A 17090-nucleotide genomic window follows, 5' to 3' on the forward strand; every position below is an offset into this window, starting at 1 on the left:
ATAGTTCCAGATTCCAGGATCTTATTTATTTGTCAAGCTTTTAAAATATTTTCGCCTGTTTTCCAAAAACAAGTCAAGCTCCTTGTTGCGCAACAGCTGAGGGAGCGCGTCAGGGAACCACCACGCTGTGAAGAGGGGAACAAAGACGCGTCACAAAGAGAGAGAGAGAGACGGAGGGAGAGACAAAGACGTCACCATCTCCAGAGAGAGAGAGAGAGAGCCCCGTTGTTGTCTCACCGCGCCGCCGTGCAGCACAACAGTAAAGTGTCTGAGTTGCGCTCCTATCCGCCGGCTGAGCTGAAAGTATTAGAACCACTTTTCATTTTCACTTCTGACAGAAACCTCAAAGAAGGAGACTTTTGGAGAAGAAGCGACTCCACCCGGACTCCAAATTGGCTCAGATATATATATATATTTTTCCCCCCACCAGTGTTTCCCGAACAAAACTTTTTACATCTTTGGGACTTTTATTGTGGAGAACTTTGGAACACAACTGGGCACAAACAAAAGACGCACATTTGAAGCCCGACTCCTGCCCCCCCTGGTAGCCAAGTGCCAACAAGCGGGCGTCTCTACTAGTCGCCGTGGGTCCAGACCTGCTGCACCACAAGCCGCCTGGTCCCTTCTCTCCACAGTGCAGCCAGCAGGTCTATTGTTCTCGCAGCTCTGGAGGCTCCTTTGTCTGCGCGCCTCAAGGTAAGGACCGGCGCCCCACGCTGCTCTGTCACCTTCTGCAGCCGCCGACAACTAGAGAAACACTGGGATTTCCCCACTATTACAATTTTTTTTGTTTTGTTTTTTTAAACACAACTCTCATACATGAATCAACGGTTCCATGCGGTCTGGGTTGCTCTCACCTTCAGTTGTGACATAGTTTACTCTCAGACCACTGAGGTTTGAGTATTTTTTTTTAACACAACACTCCTATTCATTCAGGATGGAGATTGTCTCCCTGCCGTTTTGACTGCATCTTTGCCTGACCACTCACTCAGGACAATTTTAGTTTAGATTTCCCCTTAGTTTTTTTTTAAAAAGTGGATGTTTGTTTTTAATTGAAAGTAGTGTACTGGAGCACACTGGTGGTATTCTCGCTTCTTCACAGTTACGTGGAAGCAATTCAAACCAATGTCTGGGGTCAACATACCTTCTTCAGGGCATTTGGAACAAGATCCAGACGAGAAGATCTGTTTGACCCAAACGTTGGTTTTTATTTAATTATTTCCACATAAGGAAGTGATGATACCAGTGTGCTCCAGGAGATTCCTTTCAATTCAAGACGAGTGTCCAACTCCGAGAACCTGGAGGAAAATTAAGGTGTGTGTGAACTTTGGGAATGAATTAAAAGTGGATATTGTATATATTTACCACAACCTTGAGTTGCAGTTTTCAGTAGTGATTGTGAAACAGCAGTTTGAAGAGAAAACGATGAAGCAATCTCTTAACCCTCCCCCTCTCTTTCTCTCTCTCTCAAAGGTAAATTCTCCCTCTTTTTTTTTCTTTGTATCTATCTATATCTATCCTTCAAATGTGCAAAAAAGTAGTTTTAGTTTGCCTATATCTACCGACGCCATTAGGCCAGTGCAACATATTGAGACATTATGTTTGGGTGTGTATGTATGTATATATATATATATATATATATATATATATATATATATATAAACTAAAAGGAGAAAACCTTCAAGGGAAAGAAGGGATATATATAATGTTGCCTTCAGCAGGACAGGAATAGGCAACTCACCAAATCGAAATGGTGAACAAAGTGCTACATACTACTGGTCGAAGTTGTTGGCAGAGTTGCCCAACTGCACTGGTTCAAAATGTTCCCTGTTTATCACAACCTTTAGAAAATGCATTCATGGCATTGTACGGCGCCTTGTGCACATTTTGTGTGTGTGTGTGAAACTACCCTGACGTCACCTTCACCCAGTAGTGACTCAGAGAGAGAATGTGGACAGAGTGAAAGTGAGTCTGACTAACTGTTGATTTCACAGATCTGATCGACACTCAGACACGTCAGCAGCCGGTTGTCAGAGAAACACCCAGAACAGACAAGAGCAGTCGCCACACTCTGAGAAACACTAACTTTATTTCAACTGGATTTACAGGAGGAAGTGATTCAGGGTCACACAGCGACACCGTCAATAACGGCTACGATTACTGCATGACTTCACTGTCTGAGTGAGGGCTGTGTGTGCACTGTGCCATCTGTTGGAGATAGTAGTCGAGTGTATTTATAAAGCATGTTTAAAAAAACAACCTACGTTGACCAATGTGTTGTACAGACCAGTGCAGGTAGTAGTAGTAGTAGTAGTACACAAGGAATAAAAACTAAAAACATAAAGAGCTAACATACGCATCAATAGTAGTGCCTAGGCACAAATCAACATATTAAAAACAACAGATCATAGGCACAAATCAACATATTAAAAACAACAGATCATAGCCACAAAACACATTAAGACCATAGGCACAAATCAACATATTAAAAACAACAGATCATAGGCACAAATCAACATATTAAAAACAACAGATCATAGGCACAAATCAACATATTAAAAACAACAGATCATAGCCACAAAACACATTAAGACCATAGGCACAAATCAACATATTAAAAACAACAGATCATAGGCACAAATCAACATATTAAAAACAACAGATCATAGGCACAAATCAACATATTAAAAACAACAGATCATAGGCACAAATCAACATATTAAAAACAACAGATCATAGGCACAAATCAACATATTAAAAACAACAGATCATAGGCACAAATCAACATATTAAAAACAACAGATCATAGGCACAAATCAACATATTAAAAACAACAGATCATAGGCACAAATCAACACATTAAAAACAACAGATCATAGGCACAAATCAACACATTAAAAACAACAGATCATAGGCACAAATCAACACATTAAAAACAACAGATCATAGGCACAAATCAACATATTAAAAACAACAGATCATAGGCACAAATCAACATATTAAAAACAACAGATCATAGGCACAAATCAACACATTAAAAACAACAGATCATAGGCACAAATCAACATATTAAAAACAACAGATCATAGGCACAAATCAACATATTAAAAACAACAGATCATAGGCACAAATCAACATATTAAAAACAACAGATCATAGGCACAAATCAACATATTAAAAACAACAGATCATAGGCACAAATCAACACATTAAAAACAACAGATCATAGGCACAAATCAACATATTAAAAACAACAGATCATAGGCACAAATCAACATATTAAAAACAACAGATCATAGGCACAAATCAACATATTAAAAACAACAGATCATAGGCACAAATCAACATATTAAAAACAACAGATCATAGGCACAAATCAACATATTAAAAACAACAGATCATAGGCACAAATCAACATATTAAAAACAACAGATCATAGGCACAAATCAACATATTAAAAACAACAGATCATAAGCACAAATCAACACATTAAAAACAACAGCTCATAGGCACAAATCAATACATTAAAAACAACCGATCATAGGCACAAATCAACACATTAAAAACAACAGCTCATAGGCACAAATCAACACATTAAAAACAACAGCTCATAGGCACAAATCAACACATTAAAAACAACAGCTCATAGGCACAAATCAACACATCAGAGGAATCCAAAGGCTAGCGAATAAAAGTGTGTTTTGAGCCTGGGCTTAAAGGAATATTAACAGACTGTATTTTACTACAGTATTACTATAGTACTCACTGAAACATTTAGCTCTTGTCATAATGTAGAAAGAGACATAATAGAAAGAATAAAAAGATGCCATTAGTTGAAACATTCAATCTGAGAAGCCATTGTATTGCGCAAGGCAGCCAGGCCGAGATAGAGCGAGGCAGACAGACAGATATAGCTAGGCAGGCAGACAGACCGATAGAGCTATAGGCAGACAGACAGACAGAGCTATAGGCAGGCAGACAGACCGATAGAGCTATAGGCAGGCAGACAGACAGAGCTATAGGCAGACAGACAGACAGACAGAGCTATAGGCAGGCAGACAGACCGATAGAGCTATAGGCAGGCAGACAGACCGATAGAGCTATAGGCAGGCAGACAGACGTATAGAGCTATAGACAGACAGACAGACAGACAGAGCTATAGGCAGGCAGACAGACAGACAGATAGAGCTATAGGCAGACAGACAGAGCTATAGGCAGGCAGACAGACAGAGCTATAGGCAGGCAGACAGACAGAGCTATAGGCAGACAGACAGACAGATAGAGCTATAGGCAGGCAGACAGACAGACAGAGCTATAGGCAGACAGACAGACAGATAGAGCTATAGGCAGACAGACAGATAGAGCTATAGGCAGACAGACAGACAGACAGAGCTATAGGCAGACAGACAGACAGAGCTATAGGCAGACAGACAGATAGAGCTATAGGCAGGCAGACAGACAGATAGAGCTATAGGCAGGCAGACAGACAGATAGAGCTATAGGCAGGCAGACAGACAGATAGAGCTATAGGCAGACAGACAGGCAGATAGACAGAGCGAGGCAGACAGACAGACAGAGCTATAGGCAGGCAGACAGACAGATAGAGCTATAGGCAGACAGACAGGCAGATAGACAGAGCGAGGCAGACAGACAGACAGAGCTATAGGCAGGCAGACAGACAGAGCGAGGCAGACAGACAGAGCGAGGCAGGCAGATAGACAGAGCGAGGCAGACAGACAGAGCTAGGCAGGCAGATGGACAGAGCAAGACAGACAGATAGTTAGAGAGACAGAAAGACAGACATCCAGATATAGAGAGAAAATAAACTGCTGTCAGTCAGGAGATTTAACCCTTTGTGTAAAGCGTTATCTAGTGATGCAATGTTCTGTAAGGTAAACATTAAGCTATAGCATGTCCCATCTTACAGGACATTGCATCATTAGCCACATAGAAGGGCTTTAAATGGGTTTTTTGTATATTAACAACAACCTCATGCTGATATATCTGCATCCTGTGGGAGGACGTTTGTTTAATCCCAGCCTGTCTTTTGTCTCGGCTTTCAGTTGCGATTGATTTTCCAAGAAATATTTTTGACACGGTCTTTACCAGATAATTGGCTCTAATGTTTTAATTCCTCAAAAGCTCTATTTATTGTATTAAGTGGAAGAGACAACAGTTGCTATGTGCAAAACAACGGTTGCTATATGAGAAATATATCAACAAAAACTTTAAGGTAATCTGATATTCTACTACTGGATCTTGTAAACACGTCGGAGTGAAACTGTAATATCATGTTTTTCCCGTGGTTTACCTGCTCTACCACCGCACAGAAGTTAGGCATTACAGTGGTTACCAATGGTTACAGGCAGCCATGTTGGAAGAAAGAGGACTACACAAACATTCTGTGCAAGGCCTCGTACTCTCCCTCCATGAGGCGCTATGCTATTTCATCATTTCACTGAGCTGTAACTAGCTCTATGATTCGCTGTTCTCCAATGACATCACCGGGGGCGGGGGGGGGGGGGGGGGGGGGTTCAGACTCCTTTACTCTTAAGTAAAGTTTTGCGAGACTCTTTTACAGGTTTAGGATATTATTGTTAGGCAGTGAAATACCCCTTTTTAAAGGTATGGCTGTGATAAATATTAAGCTAGTCATTTGCCATCTTACGGAACGTTGCATCATTATGCCAATAGAAGGACTGGAAAGGGTTAAATGTACATTCAAGTGGATTTCCTGCATGTTGGACTGTCGTTCAACAAAATGAATTAATCAATTCAAGCCTCTTCCTGCTGTTGGGTGAGTTGTGTGAGCACAAGTTCTCAAGATCAAGGACGACGCAATGTAACTGAAGCGCTCTGCCTGAGGTGCTTGAAGGCAAACGTACAAACCATCCTAAACAGTGAGGAGTCTGAACGTGCCACAGACAGAAACCTTCCTAAACAGTGAGGAGTCTGAACGTGCCTCAGACAGAAACCTTCCTAAACAGTGAGGAGTCTGAACGTGCCTCAGACAGAAACCTTCCTAAACAGTGAGGAGTCTGAACGTGCCTCAGACAGAAACCTTCCTAAACAGTGAGGAGTCTGAACGTGCCTCAGACAGAAACCTTCCTAAACAGTGAGGAGTCTGAACGTGCCTCAGACAGAAACCTTCCTAAACAGTGAGGAGTCTGAACGTGCCTCAGACAGAAACCTTCCTAAACAGTGAGGAGTCTGAACGTGCCTCAGACAGAAACCTTCCTAAACAGTGAGGAGTCTGAACGTGCCTCAGACAGAAACCTTCCTAAACAGTGAGGAGTCTGAACGTGCCTCAGACAGAAACCATCCTAAACAGTGAGGAGTCTGAACGTGCCTCAGACAGAAACCTTCCTAAACAGTGAGGAGTCTGAACGTGCCTCAGACAGAAACCTTCCTAAACGATGCAGAGTCTGAACGTGCCTCAGACAGAAACCTTCCTAAACAGTGAGGAGTCTGGCCGTAACCCAGACAGAAACCTTCCTAAACAGTGAGGAGTCTGAACGTGCCTCAGATAGAAACCTTCCTAAACAGTGAGGAGTCTGAACGTGCCTCAGACAGAAACCTTCCTAAACAGTGAGGAGTCTGAACGTGCCTCAGACAGAAACCTTACTAAACAGTGAGGAGTCTGAACGTGCCTCAGACAGAAACCTTCCTCACTTAATATTTTAATAGTATTTAATGCAATGTTTCAAACGGGGACCTTCTTCAGACATGGACTGAACCATTGCATTGTTAAATAAATCCTATATTGAAGTGAGGACAGTGTCCTGGCTCCTCCATAGCTTCACAAAGACTTTTATTCGGGTGTGTTAAGAGACCTTTGATGACTTATTCCTTAACATTCTTAAAATTATGATGATTTATGAATGATCATTGCATTTATATAGCGCTTTTTCTAGACGCACTCAAATCGCTTTCTTTTACAATGTAGGGTGGAAATTGCCTCCTTCACCACCACTGTGTAGCACCCAACCTTGCTAGGCAGGCTCAATGGCTGCCATACACTGTCACCAGTCACACATCACACTACACAATGGCTGAAAGGCTCAGGAGACAGCGATTGATATCAGCCAATTAAGGGGGGGGGGGGGGTTGATTAGGTGGCATTGATGTTAGAGGCCTGATTGGGAATTAGGCCAGGAGCGTTGTTACAGCCAAGTCCAGAGGACAACAGCACTTTCTTACGACGGCCTTGACCAGCGCTCGAACCTGTGATCATTCCGATCATGAGTCTCTGGAGCCATATAGCCGTGCTGCCGGACAGATTTAGATGTTTAATATGGGAATGTAGAAGCTTTGGATACCATGCACTTGCTAGGCTGGCTCTAACGAACTCTTCAGAGTCTGCTGAGGTTTCTCTGATGTAGCCCACGGGGATTGCTCTGATTGGACCACCTGTTTTCGATCAGACCAATGGCGTAGAAGTTCAGCTCATTTGGGTGGAGCTGGATCTATTCTGCGCAGGACCACATGAATAATGGGAGCACAACGTGGTGGTTTGAGCAAATCACCTATGAGCCTATGAACCATGAACACACCATGAGCTATATTATGAGAGGAAGGTGAATGTGACCTACAGTCTCTCTACAGTAGGGCTGTCTTAAATACTTCAAGGCTTTGTTTGATGGGCATGGGATTGGAATGGAATTTTTTGCTCTCTCTAATATAATAAAAAAAAAAAAAATGTACCTGCTAAATCAACTCTGTCTCTCTTTTAACTACAACAAGCAATGCCGTTTGTTATTTTAAGATGAGGTCGGACTCGGCACTGACAGATTTGTGTTCATTGTGCTGCTTTTATAAAGCCTTAAATAAGATTTAAAAAGGTTTAAACTTTACAGCACTGACAATTCTCTATAGTATTTTTTATAGTGTACATATACATATGAATATTTATATAATTGTTTGCTTTATAGACTAAGGTTGCAACATAATTATGTAATGTAATGTTGTTGGCTGTGTAACGGAGAGCAGCTGCCCAGGCAGCGCAGCTCCCGACTCATTATTAATTAAATTAATTAATCCAATCCACTTTATTTATAGAGCACATTTAAAAACAACAAAGTTGAACAAAGTGCTGTACAAGTCTCACAAAAAAAAAATTATTAATATAATAATAATAATGATTTTTTAAAAATGTATCTCGAAGCTTCGAATTAAAATCTAATCTCGGCCCCGAAGCTTCGAATGCCAAAAAAATCAATTCGATGGTCAGCCCTACTCTACAGTATGATCTACTGTCTCTCTAGTATGATCCACTGTCTCTCTCTACAGTATTCACGATAAACAATTGAGGGAAGAAATATTATTATAAGATAATTAACATAATGATGTCATCTGTCCCCTTTCCTCCAGATGAGTGTGGGCGTGGCGTCAGCGAAGTCGCAAGGCTGTCTAAAGAGGCTATTGGACGAGCCCCAGGAAAACGTCCTGAAATGCAAACGAGTCCGCTTGACTCCTCCCCCTTCCTCCCCAGGCCTGTCGCCCTGCCTCAGGCCCAGGAGTCCCGCCCCTCCGCAGACTCACAGCCAATTGCCGCTGAGCATCGGTCAGTATTTCCTGGTCGAGCCGTGCGAGGGGGCGGAGACTTACAAAGCCATCCACAGGCACACTCAGCAGCTGTACACCTGCAAGGTAAACACACACACACACAGACGATAACCCAGATAGGCTCTGGATTATGAGAAATGCTTTATATATTTATGATCAGACATACCTCCTGGGGCGTGTAAACAAAATGGGATTTCACAGTTTCTGTTTTCTTAGTTTTAATATTAATGTAATATTCAGAATATACGTGTTTACAAGGATATTGCTGATCGGGATATGAAGATGTATACAAGCAGTGTCTTATAAGACCAGGATATTAGTCTTCATCTACAATACTTCATCATGTGTATAAGACCAGGATATTAGTCTTCATCTACAATACTTCATCATGTGTATAAGACCAGGATATTAGTCTTCATCTACAATACTTCATCATGTGTATAAGACCAGGATATTAGTCTTCATCTACAATACTTCATCATGTGTATAAGACCAGGATATTAGTCTTCATCTACAATACTTTATCATGTATATAAGACCAGGATATTAGTCTTCATCTACAATACTTCATCATGTGTATAAGACCAGGATATTAGTCTTCATCTACAATACTTCATCATGTGTATAAGACCAGGATATTAGTCTTCATCTACAATACTTCATCATGTGTATAAGACCAGGATATTAGTCTTCATCTACAATACTTCATCATGTGTATAAGACCAGGATATTAGTCTTCATCTACAATACTTCATCATGTGTATAAGACCAGGATATTAGTCTTCATCTACAATACTTCATCATGTGTATAAGACCAGGATATTAAGTCTTCATCTACAATACTTCATCATGTATATAAGACCAGGATATTAGTCTTCATCTACAATACTTCATCATGTGTATAAGACCAGGATATTAGTCTTCATCTACAATACTTCATCATGTGTATAAGACCAGGATATTAGTCTTCATCTACAATACTTCATCATGTGTATAAGACCATGATATTAGTTGTCATCTACAATACTTCATCATGTGTATAAGACCAGGATATTAGTCTTCATCTACAATACTTCATCATGTGTATAAGACCAGGATATTAGTCTTCATCTACAATACTTCATCATGTGTATAAGACCAGGATATTAGTCTTCATCTACAATACTTTATCATGTGTATAAGACCAGGATATTAGTCTTCATCTACAATACTTCATCATGTGTATAAGACCAGGATATTAGTCTTCATCTACAATACTTTATCATGTATATAAGACCAGGATATTGGTATTCATCTACAATACTTTATCATGTGTATAAGACCAGGATATTAGTCTTCATCTACAATACTTCATCATGTGTATAAGACCAGGATATTAGTCTTCATCTACAATACTTCATCATGTGTATAAGACCAGGATATTAGTCTTCATCTACAATACTTCATCATGTGTATAAGACCAGGATATTACTGTTTCCTTTTCAAACCCCTGACCAACCAGTAGCCGTAACCCAGGCGACACTAACTAACCACACCCCTCTCGTTGTCGCCGGTCACCAGGTGCTGCCTCTCCGCGGTTACCAGGAGCGCCTGGCCCCTTACGCCCGGCTCAGTCGCCACGACAACGTCTGCGGCCTGACGGACGTGGTGGTCGGCCGCGACAGGGTGTACGTCTTCCTGCCCCGGAGCTACGGCGACATGCACGCGTACGTGCGCGGGCGCAAGCGCCTGGGCGAGGCGGAGGCGCGGGCGCTGTTCGCTCAGATGGCGGCGGCGGTGGAACACTGTCACCGACACGGCGTCGTGCTGCGGGACCTCAAGCTGAGGAAGTTCGTCTTCACGGACGCTCACAGGTCAGCAGGCGCTCGCGTCGTGTGTTCCTACAGCGGGTGTTGGTGGCGCGTTACTATAGGGGGCACAATGATGACGATTAGGGCTGCAACTAATGACTATTTTGGTAGTCAACTAATCTGTCGATAATTCTTTCGATTAGTCGACTATAATCGAAAAACAATTATATAAAAAAAATATATATATATATATATTATAATTTTTTTCTTTTTTTTTCTATTTTTTTGCACTACCTATCTTTGTGAAAGTGGCTTCTCAGCTCTGGTCCAGCTGAAGACAGAGCAGAGGAACAGATTGGACATTGAGCATGACCTCAGAGTTGCTTTGAGACTCTTGTCAGGACCAAACAACATCCCCAGTTATCCCATTAGTTCCCCCAAACTTACTGTCTGTCTGTTATGTTAAGCTAAGAAGTCTTCAGCTGGACCAGAGCTGAGAAGCCACTTTCACAAAGATGGGTAGTGCAAAAAAGAAAAATTATAATAATATATATATATATATATATTTTCTTTAATGACTAATCGACGCAACAATTTCTCGTCGACGATTTTTAATCGTTGCAGCCCTAATGACGATTAAAGGTGCCATAGATGACATTCAGCCACTAGATGTCGCACTAGAGCCCCAGCGTGTCATTTATCCAATCAGCTGCGTTCTACGTGGGGAAATGGGAAGTAGGGAGGGGATACATGCACACAACATATAAACAACAACATTAATTTTGGACCCGCAATTATTTTTTTAAATGATACATTAATGAATCGAAGCAATACTTTTATTCCGCACCTTTCTAAAAGCTCTGTGGATGTATTATTTAAAAACTCACTACATAATTTATTTGTTTAAATCTATAGCACCTTTAAATCTAAGCAGACTACTGTCTTAATGAACTATACATGAGTTTCATTGATTAGTGTAGCAGCAGAGCAGACATATTAAATTCTAAAGTTTCACAGAGAGGCTCGTCGGAGAGGAGAGGCTCGAAGGGAATTTAGTTGGGAGTAAGCACTTTTAGTGGTTGAATCTACATGGTCCTCATTCAATACAGTCCAGCGATGAGGACCATGAATATCAATCGCTAGATGACCACTACGTTTTAGTGCTCCTTCCAACAGCTTCTGTGATTGGTTAGAATCATCTTGACGGCTGTGAACTACTGACACCGACGGCAGTGTTTCTTGCATTTTGATTTATGAAAATATATCTGACCAAGGCTTTATGTAGTTGTTTATTTGTTTATTTTGGATCCCCATTAGTCTTCTTCACCATGGTGAAGACTACTCTTCCTCGGGGTCCAGACATATACAAATATAACATTAAAAACATTATCCAGCACACAATTATCTCAAAAGCATCACATAAAACTGTATAATGTCCTTAACATCCACAGTATTATAAGAGATACAATATTACAAATATTGCAAAATACACCATTACAAAGTGCATATTATAAAATACAAAATTACATATCCAAACATTCAAATCGGTATACCAAAAGAATCTGTATTAAAATCAGTATATAATCAGTTTATTATCTTCCTTGATGTACTTCTTAAATCTGTATTTACTTGATGTTGTGAGATCTTGCGGAAGCCTGTTCCAGTATGTTCTAGCTCTATAAAGGTTAGGGATGGGTACCTTTCACATTTGAACCGATACCGGTACCTGTGAATCGATACCGGTACCCTACGGTACCTTTTTTCGGTACTTTAGTCTCAAGAAATTTCATTTACCTACCTCAGTCGTAAAAAAAAAACTTCAAATAACTACAATTTCGACAGTTTTCGGCTTGTCATTGCTCCGACTGCTTTGTTGTTGAATCAAGTCAAATCCTAGGTAAGCATATATTGTGCGTGTGAACGTTGACATGAAAAGAAAAAAGTTTAAAAAAAAAAGTAAAAAAAAAAATTAATAAAAACATATTTTTATTTTATTTTTATAATTTTTTTTCGGTTTCTCACTTGATTCGATACTCGGTAGTACCGACGTGTTTCGGTTCGGTACCTCAAAAGTACCGAATTCGGTACCCATCCCTAATAAAGGTGGTGTAAACGGACCTTTCAGCGCCTGCCTGCCCTGTTCATCACAGTGTCTTCTTCTCTCTCCAGAACCAGGCTGGCTCTCCAGGGCCTCGAGGACTCCTTCCTCCTCCACGGTAACCACCACGACGACTCTTTGACGGACAGGCACGGCTGTCCCGCCTACGTGGGCCCCGAGCTCTTGACCAACGGCAACGCGCCGTACTCCGGCCGCGCCGCCGACGTGTGGAGCCTGGGCGTGTCTCTCTACACCATGCTGGTCGGCCGCTACCCGTTTCAGGACACTCAGCCCGCCGCGCTGTTCGCCAAGATCCGCCGGGGGGCGTTCAGCGTCCCCGATTGGACGTCGCCGCAGGCCAAGTGTCTGATTGGCTGCATGCTGAGGAAGTCGCCCCCGGAGAGACTGCAGGCCTCCGAGCTGCCGATGCACCCGTGGCTGACGAGCCCCCCGCACACGCACCACGCGCACAAGAGCAACACGCACACGACGCACACGGGCAACACACAACACCCTCAGATACACACCGGCGGCAAGCCCTGCGACGACCAGGTCGTGCCCACGTTCACACAGGCATCCTAATGCACACTTCGGAAGACGCACTGCACTACACACACACACCACACACACACACACACATCCAGTAGCAGTATTGCTGTGTGTTTGCCGTTTGGACTGAAGAATGATTTTGATCCTGGAAGAATACTTGATGTACTTGACGTCCTGGTGCCTTTTCTGTCGTATTAAACATGGATCAGCAGGAAATATGGATAATTTCCCAACATAACAACTTTATTCATCATTTTAAACAACCAGAATATGGAGAAATCACGTAAAATGTAACACTATCCTACGGTTGATCTCGATAAATAAGCCGTTCAAACAAAGACGATTACAAAAATAATAATCTAGAAGATTTTCATTTAAATAAATGTCCGTTAAGTTACTATCTTATCTTATTAACTGGGTTACCGTGGCAACGATCCATATCTCGCGCTGATCCATATTTAATACGACGCCCGTCTCCCTCTGTCCGTGTTTACACTTCTTGGTTAGTTTAGAGTGACTTTGACGCCGGCCAATCCAGATCTCGAAAAAGCTGGAGCCAGCCAATCGGGTGTCTTGTTTAAAAACCCTGCCGCTTGACCATCGGCGACGAGCAGAATAATTTCAATCGACTAATTCCCGTCGACTAAACCAGGAGATGTTAACATACCTGGTCCCGAAACCCTCGCCCTGCATGGCGGCCTTTAATTGAAGCCAGGCGATGATGAAATGAGCCCATGGCCACCCAGACAACAACACTGATTGAAGAATGTAAAATGGCTTTGAACGGGTTCTGCCGGCTCGCCTAACGCGCCCAATTAGACGTCAGATTCAAAGATGAACCCTTTACAAAAAACAGGGCTCAGAGATGTGAGAGATGTGAGTAGGAGATGAGACTGTGTGGAGGGAGCCTTTAAAGTCGTAACACCAAAAGGAATCTGTGTTACAAAAAAACAGTTCAAAGCTTCTCGGAGGAAACCCCGCTGGCTGCATTTAACCCCTGAGAAGCTGCTTCTGATTGGCTACTTCACAATAAAAGACCCTCCAGGATTGGTTGGACTGAAGCCGAAGTCTGCTTGGTCAGTTGCTAGTGGTCTCTTGGCAATTGAAGGAAAAATTAGTTGATGATTTAGTTTTTTGATTATTTGTTATATCACTTAATTTATTTAAAAGTATAAGCACTTATCTGGAATTGCAACAAAGAATTGTACCTTTTTATTAATCCCCTTGGGGACATTCGTCCTCTGCATTTGACCCATCCTAACTATGTAGGAGCCGTGGGCAGCTACACACAGTGCGGCCCCCGGGGACCAACTCCAGTTGTAACACCAGTACCTTGCTCAAGGGCAACGGCAGGAAACCTACAGTAGCATGCATGTCTTTTGGTGCGTGAGGAAATCGGAGTACCTGGAGGAAACCCACGCAAACACAGGGAGAACATGTCTACACAGAGGCCACCTGCTGGTCTAATGCTATATCTAAACACATTTGTTTTTAATTTAATTTAGCAGGATTAAGAATTTAGGAAAGGCAGGTGTTTTTACAACAAATTAAGTTGTCTATTTTCGATTAGTCAATGAAAACGGATTTATCAATGGCCCAGGGATATCTTGAGTCGGGACGTCTAGTCTAAACACTAAATGCTTCTTTGGAACATTGCCTGAATATTTAAACGGGACAAGAGTTCAGTGGAGCCAGACTGAGGTTGCTGTTTCACAGCTACGTTACCTCAGCGTCCTGTCAGGAACCAGCAAGTCTCCAATAAGTCCACAAGAGTTACAAGAAGTGGGGTTTCCTTGTGTGCATTTCATGTTTAACATGTCATTCTGTTGTCAGTGGTTTGCGTTGGTTCTGGAACATCGCCTTCATACCGGTCCTCAGTTATGGCAGAAAAAAAGATTGGAGATTGACCTTTTCTGTACGACACCATGATAACAAACATGTCTCCTTGTTGGAAGGGGAGGGGTTCAAATTATTTCCAGTGTCACACAGTTGTCAGTCTGAGTGATGGATGAATTGATGCACTTTTTGTATAATGAAAGTATTTTTGTTGTTGCCAGTAAAAAGTCAAAAACCGACTAACTGACTGAGACTTTTATTACATCTTTACTACGGTTTACTGTCTGTCTCTGTCTGTCTGCCTATGTGTCTGTATGTAGTAGATTATGATTATAGATTATGAGTGAAGAGTGATATCCGATATACCGATATTGTCCAATTCTTAATTTCCGATACCGATATCAACCGATATATGTGGGGTTTCTCCCCCCAAAAAACGGAATAATTTCAGGTAATTAACATTACATATCTCTTGTTGTGGAAATAACACAACATTATGCATACTTTTGACAATAAATCAAATAAGAATTTGTTCTTACTTGCTTGCCTGTGTAAATAAAGGTTAAATAAATGTAAAAATATATATTTGAATACCGATAATTTCATTTTAATGCCAATATCGGCAGATAATATCGGACATCCCTAATTATATGTTATGACTAGATTATTAGTATGCATTATGAGTGAATTATGATGATAGATCATGAGTGGATTCTTATAGATCGAGTATGAATTATGATTATATAATATGAGTGGATTATGATATTAAACCTGTCTGTCTGGTTTTGGCAAGAACATTTTGAGGCTCTGGCTGAGTAAGGTTCTCAGGTCACAGTAAAGCTCTACTCAGGTTAGTAGTCCATGTTACCAGGTCAACAGGTTAGTAGTCCAGTTACCAGGTCAACAGGTTAGTAGTCCAGTTACCAGGTTAGTAGTCCAGTTACCAGGTCAACGGGTTAGTAGTCCAGTTACCAGGTCAACAGGTTAGTATACCTAGTCCAGTTACCAGGTCAACAGGTTAGTATAGTCCAGTTACCAGGTCAACGGGTTAGTAGTCCAGTTACCAGGTCAACAGGTTAGTATAGTCCAGTTACCAGGTCAACAGGTTAGTAGTCCAGTTACCAGGTCAACAGGTTAGTAGTCCAGTTACCAGGTCAACAGGTTAGTATAGTCCAGTTACCAGGTCAACAGGTTAGTAGTCCAGTTACCAGGTCAACAGGTTAGTAGTCCAGTTACCAGGTCAACAGGTTAGTAGTCTACCAGGTCAACAGTTCATTACAGATCAGTTCATTACAGATCAGTCCCTATAGGACAAGATATTGCTAATTTTCCATCTACATCATTTCATGGAGCTATAATTAACAACACAAGGATTCAATGTCCCCGATGACATAACTGGTGGCCATATTCAAACTAATCAACTCTCAAAAACTGTCAAACTAAATGAATGTGTGCAAAACTGTTGTGTGTGAGATTATTTTACATTTACATTTTACATTTAGTCATTTAGCTGACGCTTTTATTCAAAGCGACTTCCAAGTTCTGTATGACAAGTCAGCAGGAAAGGCACAACTCTTACAACTGAGTAACAATGTTCATCAAACAGTGCTGAAACTTGGGTGCTGCAGTGATGAGTGCATAGTAGTAAAGACATAATAGTATAGTAGGAAGAGTGCATGATAGATACATTTATTTATGTGCAAAATAAATCTGTATTGTCTTTTGGTGAAGTGCCCCTTTTAACCTGTTAAGCCTTAATTTTCTTTATCATAAATCGATCAATAGAGACCGTATTCGATCCACAATTATCATATCCTGGGGGATCATTGCTCATTGGAAAGCCACACTCATTGGCTACAACCCTCTGCAAAGATTTTCGAGATCGCCAAATGATTGACGGAGCTAGCGCCCCGGGAGTCGGGGGTGGTAATGTGTACTTTTGCGTACTTTGGGGCACGCCTCACATATCGGCATGTAACTCGAGAACCGCTGAACGGATTTTGTCACCTGAAAGGGCACTCGACAGGCAACAAATAGTGCTTTAATTCTATCTATGTATTGTATTAAAAGAAATGCACACCCGAGCCACTAGAGGAATCGTCCACATGTGGGCCCTTGGATGTTAAGAGGTTAATGTTTTTAAATATATTTTTTGTAGCCAAGAGTAAAGACCATAACCCTATCAAAAACAGTAGTCAGAGTGTATATTTTCATTTTTACCAATGTTTTATACGATTTATCGGAAATATACG

The 17090-nt window shown here is 41.5% G+C and overlaps 1 protein-coding gene across 1 annotated transcript; it reads left to right on the forward strand.

Annotated features, from left to right (window-relative positions):
* The first annotated feature begins 272 nt into the window (after nt 1-272).
* On the forward strand, nt 273-13868 carry trib3 (tribbles pseudokinase 3). Its single transcript, XM_084317802.1, has 4 exons — nt 273-696; nt 8371-8649; nt 10126-10418; nt 12525-13868. Exons 2-4 carry the CDS (start codon nt 8371-8373, stop codon nt 13033-13035), a joined length of 1083 nt encoding a protein of 360 aa, XP_084173928.1. The 5' UTR covers nt 273-696; the 3' UTR covers nt 13036-13868.
* The last annotated feature ends 3222 nt before the right edge of the window (nt 13869-17090 follow it).

This window comes from Notolepis coatsorum (assembly GCF_963971535.1).
Source record: "Notolepis coatsorum genome assembly, chromosome: 6".
Lineage (NCBI taxonomy): Eukaryota > Metazoa > Chordata > Actinopteri > Aulopiformes > Paralepididae > Notolepis > Notolepis coatsorum.

What these genes read in the sequence shown, in the direction of transcription:
- trib3 (XM_084317802.1), top strand. Translation starts at nt 8,371, where the DNA reads ATGAGTGTGGGCGTGGCGTCAGCGAAGTCGCAAGGCTGTCTAAAGAGG. An exon ending in AGCAGCTGTACACCTGCAAG is followed by an intron (nt 8,650 to 10,125) that starts GTAAACACACAC and finishes GCCGGTCACCAG; the next exon opens with GTGCTGCCTCTCCGCGGTTA. An exon ending in GTCTTCACGGACGCTCACAG is followed by an intron (nt 10,419 to 12,524) that starts GTCAGCAGGCGC and finishes TTCTCTCTCCAG; the next exon opens with AACCAGGCTGGCTCTCCAGG.